We start from the raw sequence: 17,690 nt of genomic DNA on the forward strand, positions 1-17,690 counted from the left end.
AAGGGGTGTTCATGGGGATTGTCGCAAGTATTTGGAACAGCATCATTAAGTTGGGATAATCTGTTGGGTGTTTGGAGAGGTTAAAGTTATTCGGTATTCTGTTTTCTGTTGTTTGTGTTTCATTCAGTAATCTTGCAAATAAATTCTGTTTTGTTTAAAACTTAGTGGTTTGACCATTGGTATCTCTCCTGAAAGACCCACGTTAGACCTGCTGAAAACAACTAGCAAAGTTAGGGTCTGGAATACTTTCTTGAAACGTTTTCAATGGTCCATAACAGGTTGGAGCCTCTTTGCAGGATTTATTTTGTAGTTCCAAATTGTTGGACTTGAGGGCAGCGAGTGATAGGTGTTCGTGTCTTTTATTCTGGGTGTTGACTCTGGTTGGTTTAGCATAGCAATGACTCTTTCAGTCATCAAAAGTTTTCTAGGGGTTGGAAGAACTGACTTTGGGGTTTTACAAGGAAGGCCAAGCCGCTGGAATTAGCAGATAATCTGGAGATGGAGCTGCATCCTTCCGTGAGGAAAGAAGAGATAATTACAGCAATAGCTCAGCATTTACATTTGCTGGAAACACTAACAGAACCTTTAGCGATGGCTAAAATTCAACTGAAAATGAAGCAACTTGAGTTAGAGGCGAAAGACAAGGAAAGGGCAACAAAAATGAAACAGTTTGAGGTCTGATAAAGAGCAGAAGAGAGAGGAAAGGAAGAAAGAGAGGGAATTTGAATCTCAGAAATTGGCACTCAGGCAGGAAAGTCAGCTTAAAGGGATAGAGATGAGGACTGAGGGTAAGCTCAGTGAGGAGGAGAGTGAGGATGAGCAAACCCATGGCAGCCAAAGGCCTGGTGGGGATCTGTTTAAATATATTCAAACATTGCCTAAAGCTAATGAGAAGGAGGTGGAAGACTTTTTCATCTCATGTGAAAAAGTGACTAAAGAACAGCGATGGCCAGTGACCATGTGGGTTTTGTTGATTAAACGAAACTTGTAGGTAGAACCGGTGAGGTATTCACATCACTATCAGAGGAGGGATCTGGGGAGGATGAGGGGATGAAGAAATCCATCTTCAGTACATAGGAGCTGGTGCCCGAAGCTTACAGATAACGCTTCAGGAATTAAGGAGAGATCCTGATCAAACCTACAGTGAGTTTGAAAGGATCAAACAAAGTAATTTTGATATGTGGACAAGGGCATTAAAAATAGAGCAAACCTGTGATGCTCTTTGAGGGATAATTAATTTGGAGGAATTCAAAAATTCACTTTCTGAAGTAGTGAGAATTCATGTGGAAGAGCAGAGAGTTAAAACAGCAAGGTTAACAGCTGATAGTTATGAGTTGCTCCATAAAGTGACGTTTGGCTTTCAGAATCAATTTGAGACGGTGAGAGTCCCTCCTGGTCTGAATTGAGTGAGAGAACTCACAGGCCGGTACCCAGGAGAGTGCACACCCCGGAACATCCTGGTTTGGCACAGCTAAATTGCTTAGCAACATCCAAATCAGAACCAATCAAAATAAACATCTGGTTCAATGGTCACCTGGTTCTAATGGGGGTCAATACCAGCGCAGCTGTTTCAGTGACCAGTCTTTAATAACATCCAGAAACAAAAACAGAAGTTGCTGGAAAAGCTCAGCAGGTCTGGCAGTGTCTGGGAAAAGCAATCAGAGTTAACATTTCATGTCCAGGGACCCTTCCTCGGATCTCTCTCTGTGTGTCTGTCTCTTTCTCTCCCCCTCTCTCTCTCTCTATCTCACTGCGGCACTCTGTTCTGCTACCCTGATGCACTTTGTATTGGACAATCTACCTGGTTAGCATGTAAGACAACACTTCACTGTATCTAAATACATGCCAATCAAACTTCAAGCACACTGAATAATGAATGACAATGAGAAGAGGGACAGTGAATACAGGACTGAAGGTGTTATACCTGAATACAGGTAGTATAAGGAATAAGGTAAGTGTGCTTGTGGTGAAGGTTGAAATTGGTAGGTATGATGTAGTGGGCATCACGGAGATCTGGCTGCAAGGAGATCAGGATTGGGAACGGAATATTCAAGGATATACAGCCTATTGAAAAGATAGGCAGGTGGGCAGAGAGGTGGGGGTTGCCTTATTCGTAAAAAATGAAATTAAATCAATAGTAAGAAACGATATAGGGTCAGATGGTGTAGAATCTGTGTGGGTAGAGTTGAGGAACCACAAAGGTAAAATAAAACGGAATTGGAGTTATGTACAGGCCTCAGGAACTGGGGCGCAAGATACACCAGGAGATAGGAAAGATGTGTAGGATAGGCAAAGTTACAGTCATCATGGGGATTTCATAATGTAGGTGGACTGGGAAAATCTTCAACCTCTCCCTGCAGCAGGCCACTGTCCCTGCCTGTTTCAAGAGGGCCAACATCATCCCTGTGCCTAAGAAGGCTCATGCAGCATGTCTCCATGACTACCGCCCAGTGGCCCTAACCTCAGTGGTCATGAAGTGCTTTGAAAGGCTGGTCAAGGCATTAATCAACTCCAGCCTCCCCACTACTCTTGACCCACTCCAATTTGTCAAACAGACCAACAGATCCACGTCAGATACCATATACATGCCCTTCACCCCTCCCGAGAACATCTTGACACCAAGAATAGCTACGTAAGAATCCTACTCATTGACTACAGTTCAACCTTCAACACTATTTTCCCCTTGAGACTGATTACTAAACTTAGTGATCTCAGACTAAGCCCCACTCTCTGTAACTGGATCCTCAGTTTCCTGACCCACAGGCCACCATCAGTGAAGATTGGAGACAATATTTCATCCTCACTAACATCAACATTGGAGCCCCCCAGGGGTGCGTACTCAGCCCCCTACTGTACTCACTGTATCCCCATGACTGTGTCGCCACATGCCAGACTAATGCCATTTACAAGTTCACTGATGACACCACCATAGTTGGTCGAATCTCAGATGATGACGAAACAGGCTACAGATGGGAGTGAAAGACCTGGAAACTGAGAACAACCTAGCTCTCAATGCCAGCAAAACCAAGGAACTCATTATTGACTTTTGGTGGGATGTTACTCATACCCCCCTATACATGAACAGCACAGAGGTGGAATGAGTGGAGAGTGTCAAGCTCCTGGGAGTAGCCATCCACAACAAGCTTTCTTGGACTCTTCATGTGGACACACTGGTTACAAAGGCCCAACAACGTCTCTTCTTCCTCAGGCAGCTGAGGAAATTTGGCGTGACGGCGAATACCCTCGCCAACTTTTATAGGTGCACCATCGAGAGCATTCTGTCTGGATGTATCACTACCTGATATGGCAACTGTACCATTCCAGATCGGAGACGGTTACAGAGAGTGGTGCACTCAGCCCGGACAATCACAAAGGCCAACCTCCCATCGAGAGAATCCATCTCCCAGGCCCGCTGTCAAGGAAAGGTTGCCAACATTCTCAAAGATCCATCCCACACTGGCAATGTTTTTCTACAACCTCTACCATCGGGGAGAAGATACAGAAGCCTGAACACAGGCACCAGCCGGTTTTGAAACAGTTTCTACCCTCCCGTTGTTAGAATACTGAATGGACTCACAAACTCTTAACATTCACCTGTACCTGTATTTTTGTTTTGAGAGTAGGGATAAAAGGGTCTGTCTTGGATGGCAGCTGGTGATAGGTGGCATTCGGCAAGGCTCAGTGTTGGGACCACAACTTTTCTTTTTATGTACTTCTGAGGTTCTATAAGGCTCTGGTCAGGCCACATTTGGAGCATTGTGGTCTGTTTTGAGCCCCATATCTGAGGAAGGATGTATTAGCCCTGGAGTGGTTCAGAGGAGGTTCGCAAGAATGGGCCCTGGAATGAGAAGCTTAACATATGAGGAATGTTTGAGGACTCTGGTTCTATACTCGATGGGGTTTAGAAGGATGAGGGGGGATCTAATTGAAACATACAGAACACTGAATGGCCTGGACAGAGTGGATGTTGGGAAGATGCTTCCATTGGCAGGAGAGACTAGGACCAAGGGAATAGCCTGAGAGTAAAGGGAAGACCTTTTAGAACGGAGATAAGGAAAATCGTCTTCAGCCAGAGAGTGGGGAAACCAATGAAATTCATTGCCACAGAAGGCTGTGGGAGCCAGGTCATTGAGGATGTTGTGTTCAATTCTGGGCACCTTATTTAAGGTAAAATGTTAAAGTCCTGAAAAGAATTCAAAGGAGATTTACTAGAGTGATAACAGGAATGAGCGATTTTAGATACAAGGAATGGTTAGAGAGATTGGGCTTATTCTGCTTGGAGCAGAGAAGATTAAGAAGTGACCTTATTGAGGTGTCCAACATTATGCACAATTATGCCTCTCCCTTTGCTGGCAATGCGTTCTAGGCACCCACCACCCTCTGTGTAAAGTATTTGCCGCGTGTATCCCCCTTAAACATTTCACCCCTCACCTTGAAGGTGTGACCTCTCATTATTGAATCCCTCACCCTGGGAAAAAGCTTATCTCTACCCACCCTGTCTATACCCTTCATGATTTTGTAAACCTCAACCAAGTCCCCCTCAATCTCCTTTTTTCTAATGAAAACCATCCTAACCTACTTAACCTCTCTTCATAGCTAGCACCTTCCATAATAGGCAACATCCTCGTAAACCTTCTCTGCACCCTCTCCAAAGCGTCTACATCCTTTTGGTAATGGGGCGACCAGAACTGTACACAGTATTCTAAATGCAGCTGAACCGATGTCGTGTACAATTTTAACATGACCTGCCAGCTCTTATACTCAATACCCCGTCTGATGAAGGCAAGCATACCATGTGCCTTCTTGACCACTCTATCCACCTGTGCAGCAACCTTCAGGGTACAATGGACCTGAACTCCCAGATCTCTGTGATCATCAACGTTTCCCAAGGCTCTTCCGTTTACAGTATAATTCTCTCTAGAATTAGACTTCCCAAAATGCATCACCTCATATTTGCCTGGATTGAACTCCATCTGCCACTTCTCCGCCCAGCTGTCCAGTCTATCTATATCCTCCTGTATTCTTTGTCAGTTCCCTATGCTTTCTGTTACTCCACCAATCTTTGTGTCATCTGCAAACTTGCTGATCATACCAACAGTGCCCTCTTCCAGATCATTGATGTACATCACAAACAACAGTGGCCCCAGCACTGATCCCTGTGGAACACCACTGGTCACCTTTCTCCATTTCAAGAAACTCCCTTCAACTACTATTCTGTATCCTGTTGCTCAACCAGTTCTTCATCCATCCAGCTAGAACACCCTGCACACCATGTGACTTCACTTTCTCCATTAGTCTACCATGTGGAACCTTATCAAATGCCTTGTTAAAGTCCATGTATATGACATGTAGAACCCTTCCTTCATCTATCAACTTGGTCACTTCCTCTATTAAGTTGATAAGGCACCATCTTCCCTGCACAAAACCATATTGCCTATCACTGATAAGCCCATTGGCTTCCAAATATAAAGAAACACTATCCCTCAGTACCTTCTCCAGCAACTTTCCCACCACTGACATCAGGCTCACTGGTCTGTAGTTACCCAGAATATCCATACCACCCTTCTTGTACAGGGGGACAACATTAGGGGTGGCACGGTGGCACAGTGGTTAGCACTGCTGCCTCACAGCGCCAGCGACCTGGGTTCAATTCCCGACTCAAGCGACTGTGTGGAGTTTGCACGTTCTCCCCGTGTCTGCGTGGGTTTCCTCCGGGTGCTCCGGTTTCCTCCCACAGTCCAAAGATGTGCGGGTCAGGTGAATTGGCCCTGCTAAATTGCCCGCAGTGTTAGGTAAGGGGTATATGTAGGGGTATGGGTGGGTTGCACTTCGGCGGTTCGGTGTGGACTTGTTGGGTCGAAGGGCCTGTTTCCACACTGTAAGTAATCTAATCGAATGAGCAACCCTCCAGTCCTCCGGCACCTCACCTGTGTTTAAAGATACCACAAAGATATCTGTCAGGGCCCCAGCTATTTCCTCTCTCGCCTCCCTTAGCAACCTGGAATAGGTCCCATTCGGTCCTTGGGATTTGTCCACCTTAATAACCTCTAGCCTACCCAACACATCTCCCCTACTTATGTCAATGTGATCCAGAGTAAACAAACTTCTATCTCTAAACTCATCATCCATCATATTCCTCTTCTCAGTGAACACTGATGCAAAGTAGAAAATGTGTTGTTGGTTAAAGCACAGCAGGTTAGGCAGCATCCAAGGAACAGGAAATTCGACGTTTCGGGCATAAGCCCTTCATCAGGAATGAGGAGAGTGTGCCAAGCAGGCTAAGATAAAAGGTAGGGAGGAGGGACTTGGGGGAGGGGCGATGGAGATGTGATAGGTGGAAGGAGGTCAAGGTGAGGGTGATAGGCCGGAGTGGGGTGGGGGCGGAGAGGTCAGGAAGAAGATTGCAGGTTAGGAGGGCGGTGCTGAGTTGAGGGAACCGACTGAGACAAGGTGGGGGGAGGGGAAATAAGGAAACTGGAGAAATCTGAGTTCATTCCTTGTGGTTGGAGGGTTCCCAGGCGGAAGATGAGGCGCTCCTCCTCCAGCCGTCGTGTTGTTATGTTCTGCCGGTGGAGGAGTCCAAGGACCTGCATGTCCTCGGTGGAGTGGGAGGGAGAGTTAAAGTGTTGAGCCACGGGATGGTTGGGTTGGTTGGTCCGGGCGTCCCAGAGGTGTTCTCTGAAGCATTCCGCAAGTAAGCAGCCCGTCTCCCCAATATAGAGGAGGCCACATCAGGTGCAGCGGATGCAATAGATGATGTGTGTGGAGGTACAGGTGAACTTGTGGCAGATATGGAAGGATCCCTTGGGGCCTTGGAGGGAAGTGAGGGAGGAGGTGTGGGCGCAAGTTTTACATTTCCTGCGGTTGCAGGGGAAGGTGCCGGCAGTGGAGGTTGGGTTGGTGGGGGGTGTGGACCTGACGAGGGAATCACGAAGGGAGTGGTCCTTGCGGAACGCTGATAGGGGAGGGGAGGGAAATATATCCCTGCTGGTGGGGTCCGTTTGGAGGTGGCGGAAATGACGGCGGATGATACGTTGTATACGGAGGTTGGTGGGGTGGTAGGTGAGAACCAGTGGGGTTCTGTCTTGGTGGCGGTTGGAGGAGCGGGGCTCAAGGGCGGAGGAACGGGAAGTGGAGGAGATGCGGTGGAGGGCATCGTCGATCACGTCTGGGGGGAATCTGCGGTCCTTGAAGAAGGAGGCCATCTGGGCTGTGCGGTGTTGGAACTGGTCCTCCTGGGAGCAGATGCGGCGGAGACGAAGGAATTGGGAATATGGGATGGAGTTTTTACAGGGGGCGGGGTGGGAGGAGGTGTAGTCCAGGTAGCTGTGGGAGTCAGTCGGTTTATAATAGATGTCTGTGTTGAGTCGGTCGCCCGAGATAGAAATGGAAAGGTCTAGGAAGGGGAGGGAGGAGTCTGAGACAGTCCAGGTGAATTTGAGGTCGGTAATGCAAAGTAATCATTCAGACTCTCACCCATTCTCTCAGATTCGGCTTACAGCCTTCCTTAGTTATCCTTTAGTCGACCAATCCTTTCTCTAGTTACCCGCTTGCTTCTTATATAACAATAAAAGGCTTTGGGATTCTCCTTAATTCTGCTCGCTAAAGCTATTTCATGAACTCCTTTTAGCCCACTTGATTCTTCATTTAAGGCTTGCCCTACTCTTCTGATATTCCTCCAGGGCCCGTTCTGTTCTTAGCTGCCTGGACCTTATGTATGCTTCCCTTTTCCTCTTGGCTAGTCACATGATTTCTCCTGTCATCCACGTTTCACGAAGCTTGCCTTTCCTATCCTTTACCTTCAACGGGACATGCCTATCCTGCACTATCTTTAACCGATCTTTGAGAGTCTCCCACATCTCAAATGTGGACCTTCCCTTCAAATAGCTATGTCAAATCCACATTTCCCAGCTCCTGCCAAATTTTGATATAATTGGCCTTGACCCAGTTTAGTACTCTTCCCTTAGGACCACTCTCATCTTTGTCTCCAAGTATTTTAAAACTTACAGGATTGTGGACACTATTCCCAAAGAAATCCCCCACCGCAACTTCTACCACTTGTCCTGGCTCGTTCCCCAGTACCAGGTCCAATAGGCCCCTTCCCTCGTCAGACTATTGACATACTGCTCTAGAAAACTCTCTTGGACACTTCTTATAAATTCTGTCTCATCCAGATCTCTGACACTAAGTGTATCCCAGTCAATGTTGGGAAAATTAAAATCTCCCATTACCACGACCCTATTGCCTCTACATCTTTCCATAATCTGTTTACCTATTTGTTCTTCTACCTCACACTCCAGCCCTCCATAGTGTCCTCCTATAGCACAGTCATGATATCGTCCCTGACCAGCAATGCAACTCCACCTCCCTTTTACTTCCCTCCCTGTCTGGTCTGAGTGTCTATATCCTGGAACATTTAGTTGCCAGTCATCATGCCCTTCCTTCAACCAAGTCTCTGTGATGGCAATAACATCATACTCCCAGGCACCAATCCAAGCCCTAAGTTCATCTGCCTTACCCACTACACTCCTCGCATTAAAGTAGATGCACTTCAGGCCACCAGTTCTTTTGAGCTCACCTGCTCTCGGCCCACTATTCCCCTTATTAATGTTATCTTCATGATCCTTACAGTCCCCAGTCTCCACCTCACTGCCTACTTGTTTTCTCTGGGGGTTCCCAGCCCCACATTAGTTTAAACCCTCCCCAACAGCAGGAGCAAAACCTCCCCAAAAGACACTAGGCCCAGTCTGGTTCAGATGTAGACTGTCCAATTTGTAATAGTCCCACCTTCCCCAGAACAGTCCCAATGTCCAACAAATCTGAACCCCTCCCTCCTACACCATCCCTCAAGCCCCACGTGTTCATCCTGCCTATTTTTTCATTTCTACGCTGGCTAGCACGTGGCACTGGTAGTAATCCCGAGATCGCTACCTTTGAGGTCCTCCTCTTTAACTTCTCCCCTCGCTCCCTGAATTCTGCTTTCAGGACCTCATCTTGTTCTTTTGCTTATATCGTTGATGCCTCTATGCACCAAGACAACTGGCTGTTCCCCCTCCCCTTTTAGAATGCTCTGCAGCTGCTGGGTGACATTCCTGATCCGAGCAACATACCATCCGGGAGGCCTATTTTCAGCCACAGAACCGCCTATCTACTCCCCTCACAATAGAATTCCCTATGACTATGGTCCTACAAGTCTTTTTCCCACCCTTCCAAACAGCAGTGCCCACCACGGTGCCATGATCCTGACAACTGCTGCCCTCCCCTGGTGAGCCATCTCCCCCAACAGTATCCAAAGCGGTATCCCTGTTTTGGAGGGAGATAACCACAGGGGACACCTGCACTGCCTTCCTACTCTTTTTCTGCCTTTTGGTCACCCATTCACTGTCTCCCTCAGTAATTCTAATGTGACCAGTTCACTAAACATGGTATCCACGACCCCCTCAGCATCGCGGATGCTCCACAGTGAGTCCATCCTCAGCTCCAGAGCCGTCATGTGATCAAACAAGAGCTGCAGCTGGACACACTTCCTGCAAGTGTAAGGGTCAGGAACGTCAGCCACGTCCCTGAGCTCCCACATCAGGCAAGAGGCACATGCCACGGGTCTGAGCTCCCCTGACATTGTAAGCCTTAGCTTTATATCAACTAACTAAAACCAAACAATGCACTTAAAGAGATGAAACAAAGAAAAAACCTCAGCTGCTGCCCAATAATATACCAAGTCCTTCCCTTCCTGGTATCCTCCTGGTCCCATTATCACCTCCGCTCTGTCTCCTGCTGCTCCCGGACAGGGAACAGTGCCTCCTTCTCCACTGTGGAATTCTATGATTGTATAATCTCTGCCCCTCTCTAATTTAGGCATCGTGTACACGCCCATTTTGTATTGGTTCGCCACAACTGGACTTACCTTCAGTTGCCAAGGCCCCCAAGTTCTGGATTTGCCTTCCTACACCTTCGTGCGTCTCCACCTTACATCCTACCTGTGGACACTTCTTATACCCTCTTGGATGTCTGATTTACCCCTCTTCCTGGGGGCCAGTGTTATACTTTGTTTCAGGATGCTCCTATGACAGTGGGGCATTTCATTGTTTACAGGTGCTGTAAAGATGCAGGTTGCTGCTGTTAGACTTCCCAGTGGTTGTTTTCTTGTTAGTAATGTATCTGATTGGCTGAATGAAACACCCAGACTGTGGCCAGCAATAGCAGTCACATTATCTGGGACATGAATGCAGTAATAAACACCCTTGCTTTCCCTCTGTCAATGATCGATGTTCACCAGTTTCCTCATTTCCCCTCCCCCCACCTTATCCCAGATCCAACCTTCCAAATCGGCACCGCCCTCATGACCTGTCCTTCCTGTCCACCTTCCTTCCCACCTATCCACTCCACCCTCCTCTCCGATCTACCACCACTAACCCCACCTCTATCTCCCTATCGCACTCTCATACCTTCCCCCAGCCCCATCGCCCTATCCCACTTATCTCTCCATCCCCTCGGCTCATATTCCTGATGAAGGGTTTATGCCTGAAACGTCGATCTCCTGCTCCTCGGATGCTGCCTGACCCGCTGTGCTTTTCCAGCAACACGCTCTCGACTCGTGATCTCCAGCATCTGCAGTCCTGACTTTCTCCGAAGTGATTAATGTTGGCAGAGTAGAGGTCACCCTGCTTCCTAGTGTGCTTCCTCCTCCTTACCTCACGCTGGCCAGCTCATCATCCTTCTCCTTTAGTTTTCTCTCATTCTCACTCTGCAGCTGACTCAGCTCCACCTCATGACGGCTGCTCCTGTTCTCCGCTGTCTTCAGCTCATTCTAACACACAACAAGAGAGAAGCAGTGAGTGACAGTGGCACAGGGAGATTCCAGAGAACACTGTTAGTCCTGCCTGTCTCAATCTGTCAAGGGTCTTTGGCTCCACTCAATTATTCACATTCTCAAAAGGAAGTTCAACTCCCTCTCTCACACCATGGAACTCTCTGTCAGTCAATTGTTCAATGGATCCTGTAGTCCTGTATTTTGATGTTATAGAGTCATAGAGATGTACAGCACGGAAACAGACCCTTCGGTTCAACCCATCCATGCCGACCAGATATCCCAACCCAATCTAGTCCCACCTACCAGCACCTGGCCCATATCCCTCCAAACCCTTCCTATTCCTATACCCATCTAAATGCCTCTTAAATGTTGCAATTGTACCAGCCTCCACCACTTCCTCTGGCAGGTCATTCCATTTATGTACCACTCTCTGCGTGAAAAAGTTGCCCCTTAGGTCTCTTTTATATCTTTCCCCTCTCACCCTAAATCTATGCCCTCTAGTTCTGGACTCCCCAACCCCAGGGAAAAGACTTTGTCTATTTATCCTATCCATGTCCCTCAGAATTTTGTAAACCTCTATAAGGTCACCCCTCAGCCTTCGACGCTCCAGGGAAAACAGCCCCAGCCTGTTCAGCCTCTCCCTGTAGCTCAAATCCTCCAACCCTGGAAACATCCTTCTAAGTCTTTTCTGAACCCTTTCAAGTTTCACAACACCTTTCCGATAGGAAGGAGACCAGAATTGCACGCAATATTCTGACAATGGCCTAACCAATGTCCTGTACAGCCGCAACATGACCTCCCAACTCTTGTACTCAATACTCTGACCAATAAAGGAAAGCATACCAAACGCCTTCTTCACTATCCTATTTACCTGCGACTCCACTTTCAAGGAGCTATGAACCTGCATTCCAAGGTCTCTTTGTTCAGCAACACTCCCTAGGACCTTACCCTTAAGTGTATAAGTCCTGCTAAGATTTGCTTTCCCAAATGCAGCATCGGCTAGTTCTCCCTGTATTCCATGAGACCTAACCTTGCTAATCAGTCTCCCATGGGGAACCTTGTCAAACGCCTTACTGAAGTCCATATAGATCACATCTACTGCTCTGCTCTCATCAATCCTCTTTGTTACTTTTTCAAAAGACTCAATCACGTTTGTGAGACATGATTTCCCATGCACAAAGCCATGTTGACTATCCCAAATCAGTCCTTGCCTTTCCAAATAAATGTACGTCCTGTCCCTCAGGATTCCATCCAACAACTTGCCCACCACCAAGGTCAGGATCACTGGTCTATAATTCCCTGGCTTGTCTTTACCGCCCTTCTTAAACAGTGGCACCACGTTTGCCAACCTCCAGTCTTTTGGCGCTACAAAACTTAACTAAATGATTAAGGTTCATTGAACTTCTTATCAGCAACACATCACCTGAAATACAGGCCGTCAGGTTATCCTACTGTACAAGTAACACCAGAAAAGGAGTGCAAACTGTGAAGAAAATGTGAGTCTGTGAAGGTTATTTGTATTAAAATAACTACAGTACAATTGGGACCGTTAGCCTGCTATGTCCAGTTCACACAGTCCAGAACTAAACACCAATACTTCGGCTGAGGTTAAAAGAAACAACATCTGACGTTAGCTTATATCTCAGACCAATGTACGATATACCTTTAAAGGACAGGGTCATGATGTCACCACCGTGGGCAGCACGGTGGCACAATGGTGAGCACTGCTGTCCCAAAGCGCCTGAGACCCGGGTTCAATTCCCGACTCAGGCGACTGACTGTGTGGAGTTTGCACGTTCTCCCCGTGTCTGCGTGGGTTTCCTCCGGGTGCTCCGGTTTCCTCCCACAGTCACAAAGATGTGCGGGTCAGGTGAATTGGCCATGCTAAATTGCCCGTAGTGTTAGGTAAGGGGTAAATGTAGGGGTATGGGTGGGTTGCGCTTCGGCGGGTCGGTGTGGACTTGTTGGGCCGAAGGGCCTGTTCCACACTGTAAGTGATCTAATCTAATTGTGATGAAGGGCTTATGCCCGAAACGTCGAATTTCCTGTTCCTTGGATGCTGCCTGACCTGCTGTGCTTTAACCAGCAACACATTTTCAACCAAATCTAATCTAATATCCTGGCCTCTGATATGAAGCTCACAGTTTCCATGGTTACTGAGCTCTGTCCTTTTGCAGCAGGACACAGAGTAATGTGGGCTAGGGCATCTGAACTGCTTAGTGTGAGCAGGCACACACAGGTGCCTGAGATTGTAACGTACATTTATAAATGGCAGCTGATGCAAGAAAAGTTCAGTGAATGATGCAGTACTCCGTGAGCCACGTTTCATCATTATGTAGGCAGAAGTGGGTACTGCTGCTGCTGGAGATTAGCGTCAAGATTAGAGTGGTGCTGGAAAAGCACAGCAGAATCGGCAGTATCTGAGGAGCAGGAAAATGACCTTTTCGGGCATAAGTCCGTCATCCAGAATCTGATTCTTGATGAAGGCCATCTGGGTTGTTCGGTATTGGAACTGGTCTTCCTGGGAGCAGATGCGGCGGAGACGAAGGAATTGGGAATATGGGATGGCGTTTTTACAGGGGGCAGGGTGGGAGGAGGTGTAGTCTAGGTAGCTATGGGAGTCAGTCGGTTTATAGTAAATGTCCGTGTTGATTCAGTCGCCCGAGATAGAAATGGAGAGGTCTAGGAAGGGGAGGGAGGAGTCTGAGACAGTCCAGGTAAATTTGAGATTGGGGTGGAAGGTGTTAGTAAAGTGGATGAACTGTTCAACCTCCTCGTGGGAGCATGAGGTAGCGCCAATATAGTCATTGATGTAGCGGAGGAAAAGGTGGGGGGTTGGTGCCAGTGTGGCTGCGGAAGATGAAGTTCCAATACCGGACAACCCAGATGGCCTCCTTCTTCAAAGACTGCAATTTTCCCTCAGACATGATTGACCATGCCCTCCACCGCATCTCCTCCACTTCCCGCTCCTCCGCCCTTGAACCCTGCCCCTCCAATCGCCACCAGGACAGAACCCCACTGGTTCTCACCTACCACCCCACCAACCTCCATATACAGCGTATCATCCGTTGTCATTTCTGCCATCTCCAAACGGACCCCACCACCAGGGATATATTTCCCTCCCCTCCCCTATCAGCATTCCGAAAAGACCACTCCCTCCGTGACTCCCTCGTCAGGTCCACACCCCCCACCAACCCAACCTCCACTCCCGGCACTGTCCCCTGCAACCGCAGGAAATGCAAAACTTGCGCCACACCTCCTCCCTTACTTCCCTCCAAGGCCCCAAGGGATCCTTCCATATCTGCCACAAATTCACCTGCACCTCCACACACATCATCTATTGCATCCGCTGCACCCGATGTGGTCTCCTCTATATTGGGGAGACGGGCCGCCTACTTGCGGAACGTTTCAGAGAACACCTCTGGGACACCCGCACCAACCAACCCAACCACCCCGTGGCTCAACATTTCAACTCCCCCTCCCACTCCACCAAGGACATGCAGGTCCTTGGACTCCTCCATTGCCAGACCATAACCACACGACGGCTGGAGGAAGAGCGCCTCATCTTCCGCCTAGGAAGCCTCCAACCACAAGGGATGAACTCAGATTTCTCCAGTTTCCTCATTTCCCCTCCCCCCACCTTGTCTCAGTCCCAACCCTCGAACTCAGCACCGCCCTCCTAACCTGCAATCTTCTTCCCGACCTCTCCGCCCCCACCCCACTCCGGTCTATCACCCTCACCTTGACCTCCTTCCACCTATCACATCTCCATCGCCCCTCCCCCAAGTCCCTCCTCCCTACCTTTTATCTTAGCCTGCTTGGCACACATTCCTCATTCCTGAAGAAGGGCTCATGCACGAAACGTCGAATCTCCTGTTCCTTGGATGCTGCCTGACCTGCTGCGCTTTTCCAGCAACACATTTTCAGCTCTGATCATGATGTAACAGGAGCTAACATAAGTATCAGAGAATGATACTGCCAGACCATTATGATAATGCCACGTCATGTCTTGATGAATCCCACGCAAATTCAACATAACTTCTTTCCTTTTGAACTCTTTGCCCTATTGGTATGGTCTGGGATAACATATGGTTAAATTGATCTCTCAATCTGTCCTTTAAGCTGTCCTGACATGATTCCTGAAGAAGGGCTTCTGCCCGAAACGTTGAATCTCCTGTTCCTTGGATGCTGCCTGACCTGCTGCGCTTTTCCAGCAACACATTTTCAGCTCAGTCACACACCCAGGTTCCTTTGTTCTCCTGCTTGCTTTAGATTTGTGTTGTTTATTTGGAATTATCTCTCAGTGTTCTTCTTATCAAAGGGGTGCCTCAGTGGTTAGCACTGTTACCTCACAGCACCAGGGACCTGGGTTCGATTCCAGCCTAGGGCGACTCTCGGTGGGGAGTTTGCACATTCTCCCTGGGTCTGCGTGGGTTCCCTCCCACAGTCCAAAGATGTGCCGGTCAGGTGGATTGGCCATGGGAGATTGCCCAGTGTCCAGGGATGTGTAGGCTAGATGAATTAACCATGGGAAATGGCTTCAATGGGCTGAATGGCCTGCTCCCACGCTGTAGGTATTGTATACCATGGTCATTTGACAATTTTACCTGAGACTGCCCCATCCCCGGTACTCCCCCACACCCTCCAGCCCCCACCTCCTGCCCACTGACAGCTGCGGCTGCTTTGACTGGTGAAAGGTGAAAGGGTTGTACCTGGAGATCCTCCAGTGCCACCTCTAGCTGCGTGTGTTCCTCTTGGAGCCGTTTCCTTATCTTGTCCGTCTCGTGCCAGTGCTGTGTGGCTTCATTCAGCTGCTCTGTCAGCGAGGCAATCTCCTCTGGTTTGGGAGAGAGAGAGGAACTGGGTTAATCCATCGCTAAGTTGACAGAGCAGCAAAGACCATCTGTTTTGGAAGACCCGCCAACCTTTTCCAGCAAATATAGAGCCATCAGCAGGTTCAGGCCATTTGGCCCATTGCTGTTCCTTTCAATGAGATCATGACTGTTCTGATATTCCTGATCTGCTGTTTGCTGCTTTTTCCCTGGAACCCTTGATTCCCTTACTGGTTAAAAATCTATCTCAGACCTGAATATGCTTAAATTACATCAAAACTAGGAGCAGCAGCAGGCCATTCAGCTATTTGAGTCTGCTGTAACATTCACTATGACCCTGGCTGATCCTCCTTCTCAAATCCACATTCCTGCTTTCTCACTATACCCCTTGATGCCTTTAAAATTAAGACCATAAGACATAGGAGTGGAAGTAAGGCCATTCAGCCCATCGAGTCCACTCCGCCATTCAATCATGGCTGATGGGCATTTCAACTCCACTTACCAGCATTCTCCCTGTAGCCCTTAATTCCTTGAGACAACAAGAATCTATCAATCTCTGCCTTGAAGACATTTAGCGTCCCGGCCTCCACTGCACTCCGTGGCAATGAATTCCACAGGCCCACCATTTTCTGGCTGAAGAAATGTCTCCGCATTTCTGTTCTGAATTGACCCCCTCTAATTCTAAGGCTGTGTCCACGGGTCCTAGTCTCCTCGCCTAATGGAAACAATTTCCTAGTGTCCACCCTTTCCAAGCCATGTACTATCTTGTACATCTCTATTAAGTCTCCCCTTAATTTTCTAAACTCCAATGAATACAATCCCAGGATCCTCAGCCGTTCCTCACCTGTTAGACCTACCATTCCAGGGATCATCCGTGTGAAATTGATGTATTAATCTTTTTCTTGAATATACTCAGTGAATTGGCCTCCAAATCCTCGTGTATGTGTATGAGCTGCCAAAGGATGTGGTGGAGACTGGTACAATTGCAACATTTAAGAGGCATTTGGATGGGTATATGAATCGGAAGGGTTTGGAGGGATATGGGCCGGGTACTGGCATGTGGGACTAGATTGGGTTGGGATATCTGGTTGGCATGGATGGGTTGGACCGAAGGGTCTGTTTCCGTGCTGTACATCTCTATGACTCTAAAGCATGGAAACAGACCCTTCACTTCAACTCATCCATGCCAACCAGATATCCTAATCTGATCTAGTCCCATTTCCCAGCACTTGGCCATATCCCTCCAAACCCTTCCTATTCATATACCCATCCAGATGCCTTTTAAATGTTGTAATTGTACCAACCTCCACCACTTCCTCTGGCAACTCATTCCATACACGTACCACCCTCTGTGTGAAAACATTGCCCCTTTTAAATCTTTCCTATCTCACCTTAAACATTTGCCCTCTAGTTTGGATTCCCTTACCTTGGGGAAAAGACCTTGTCTATTTATCCTATCTATGCCCCTCATGATTTTGTAAACCTCTGTAAGATCACCCCCAAGCCTCCGACGCTCCAGGGAAAACAGCCCCAGCCTATTCAGCCTCTCCTATAGCTCAGATCATCCAACCCTGGCAACATCCTTGTAAATCTTTTCTGAACCCTTTCTAGTTTCACAACATCTTTCCTCCTTCAAAGAATTCCAATAGATTGGTTAAAGTGAATTCCTCTTCACTGTTCCTTTAGGTTTTCTAAGTGTGCTGTTATCAGCTGTTGACTGGTTCACTGACTCAAACACATGACCCATGACGCACGCCACACTGAGTGCTGTATTGTTTTCTGTTGCCTGCCTCCTTCTCATGTTACTTTCCAGTCTGATGGAACCTTTCCTGAATTGAACACAGTTTGTTGTTACACCAGCACATCTTCCATCTCATTAACCACCAGTGAGATCCTCAGATGAAGACCATTGGGACGCGGACACCTATGAACAGCAGTCCCATCAGTTTGTTCAGTCTACTCCCCACCTGATGACAGTTCTCTGTTCATTCAACCTCCAGTTATTATTGGGGTGGTTTTTGTATCCTCTATAGTGAAGACTGAGGTAA

The 17,690-nt window shown here is 48.0% G+C and overlaps 1 protein-coding gene across 1 annotated transcript in view; it reads right to left on the reverse strand.

Annotated features, from left to right (window-relative positions):
* Positions 1-17,690, reverse strand: part of LOC132815876 (myosin-7B-like) — a 142,538-nt gene that overhangs the window by 39,928 nt on the left and 84,920 nt on the right. Inside the window, exons 32-33 of the mRNA XM_060825218.1 lie at positions 15,523-15,647; positions 10,692-10,807 (exon numbers count right to left, since the gene is read on the reverse strand). Coding sequence (XP_060681201.1) covers positions 10,692-10,807; positions 15,523-15,647 — 241 coding nt within the window. The remainder of the gene's footprint in view (positions 1-10,691; positions 10,808-15,522; positions 15,648-17,690) is intronic.

This window comes from Hemiscyllium ocellatum, chromosome 5 (assembly GCF_020745735.1).
Source record: "Hemiscyllium ocellatum isolate sHemOce1 chromosome 5, sHemOce1.pat.X.cur, whole genome shotgun sequence".
Taxonomy (NCBI): Eukaryota; Metazoa; Chordata; class Chondrichthyes; order Orectolobiformes; family Hemiscylliidae; genus Hemiscyllium; species Hemiscyllium ocellatum.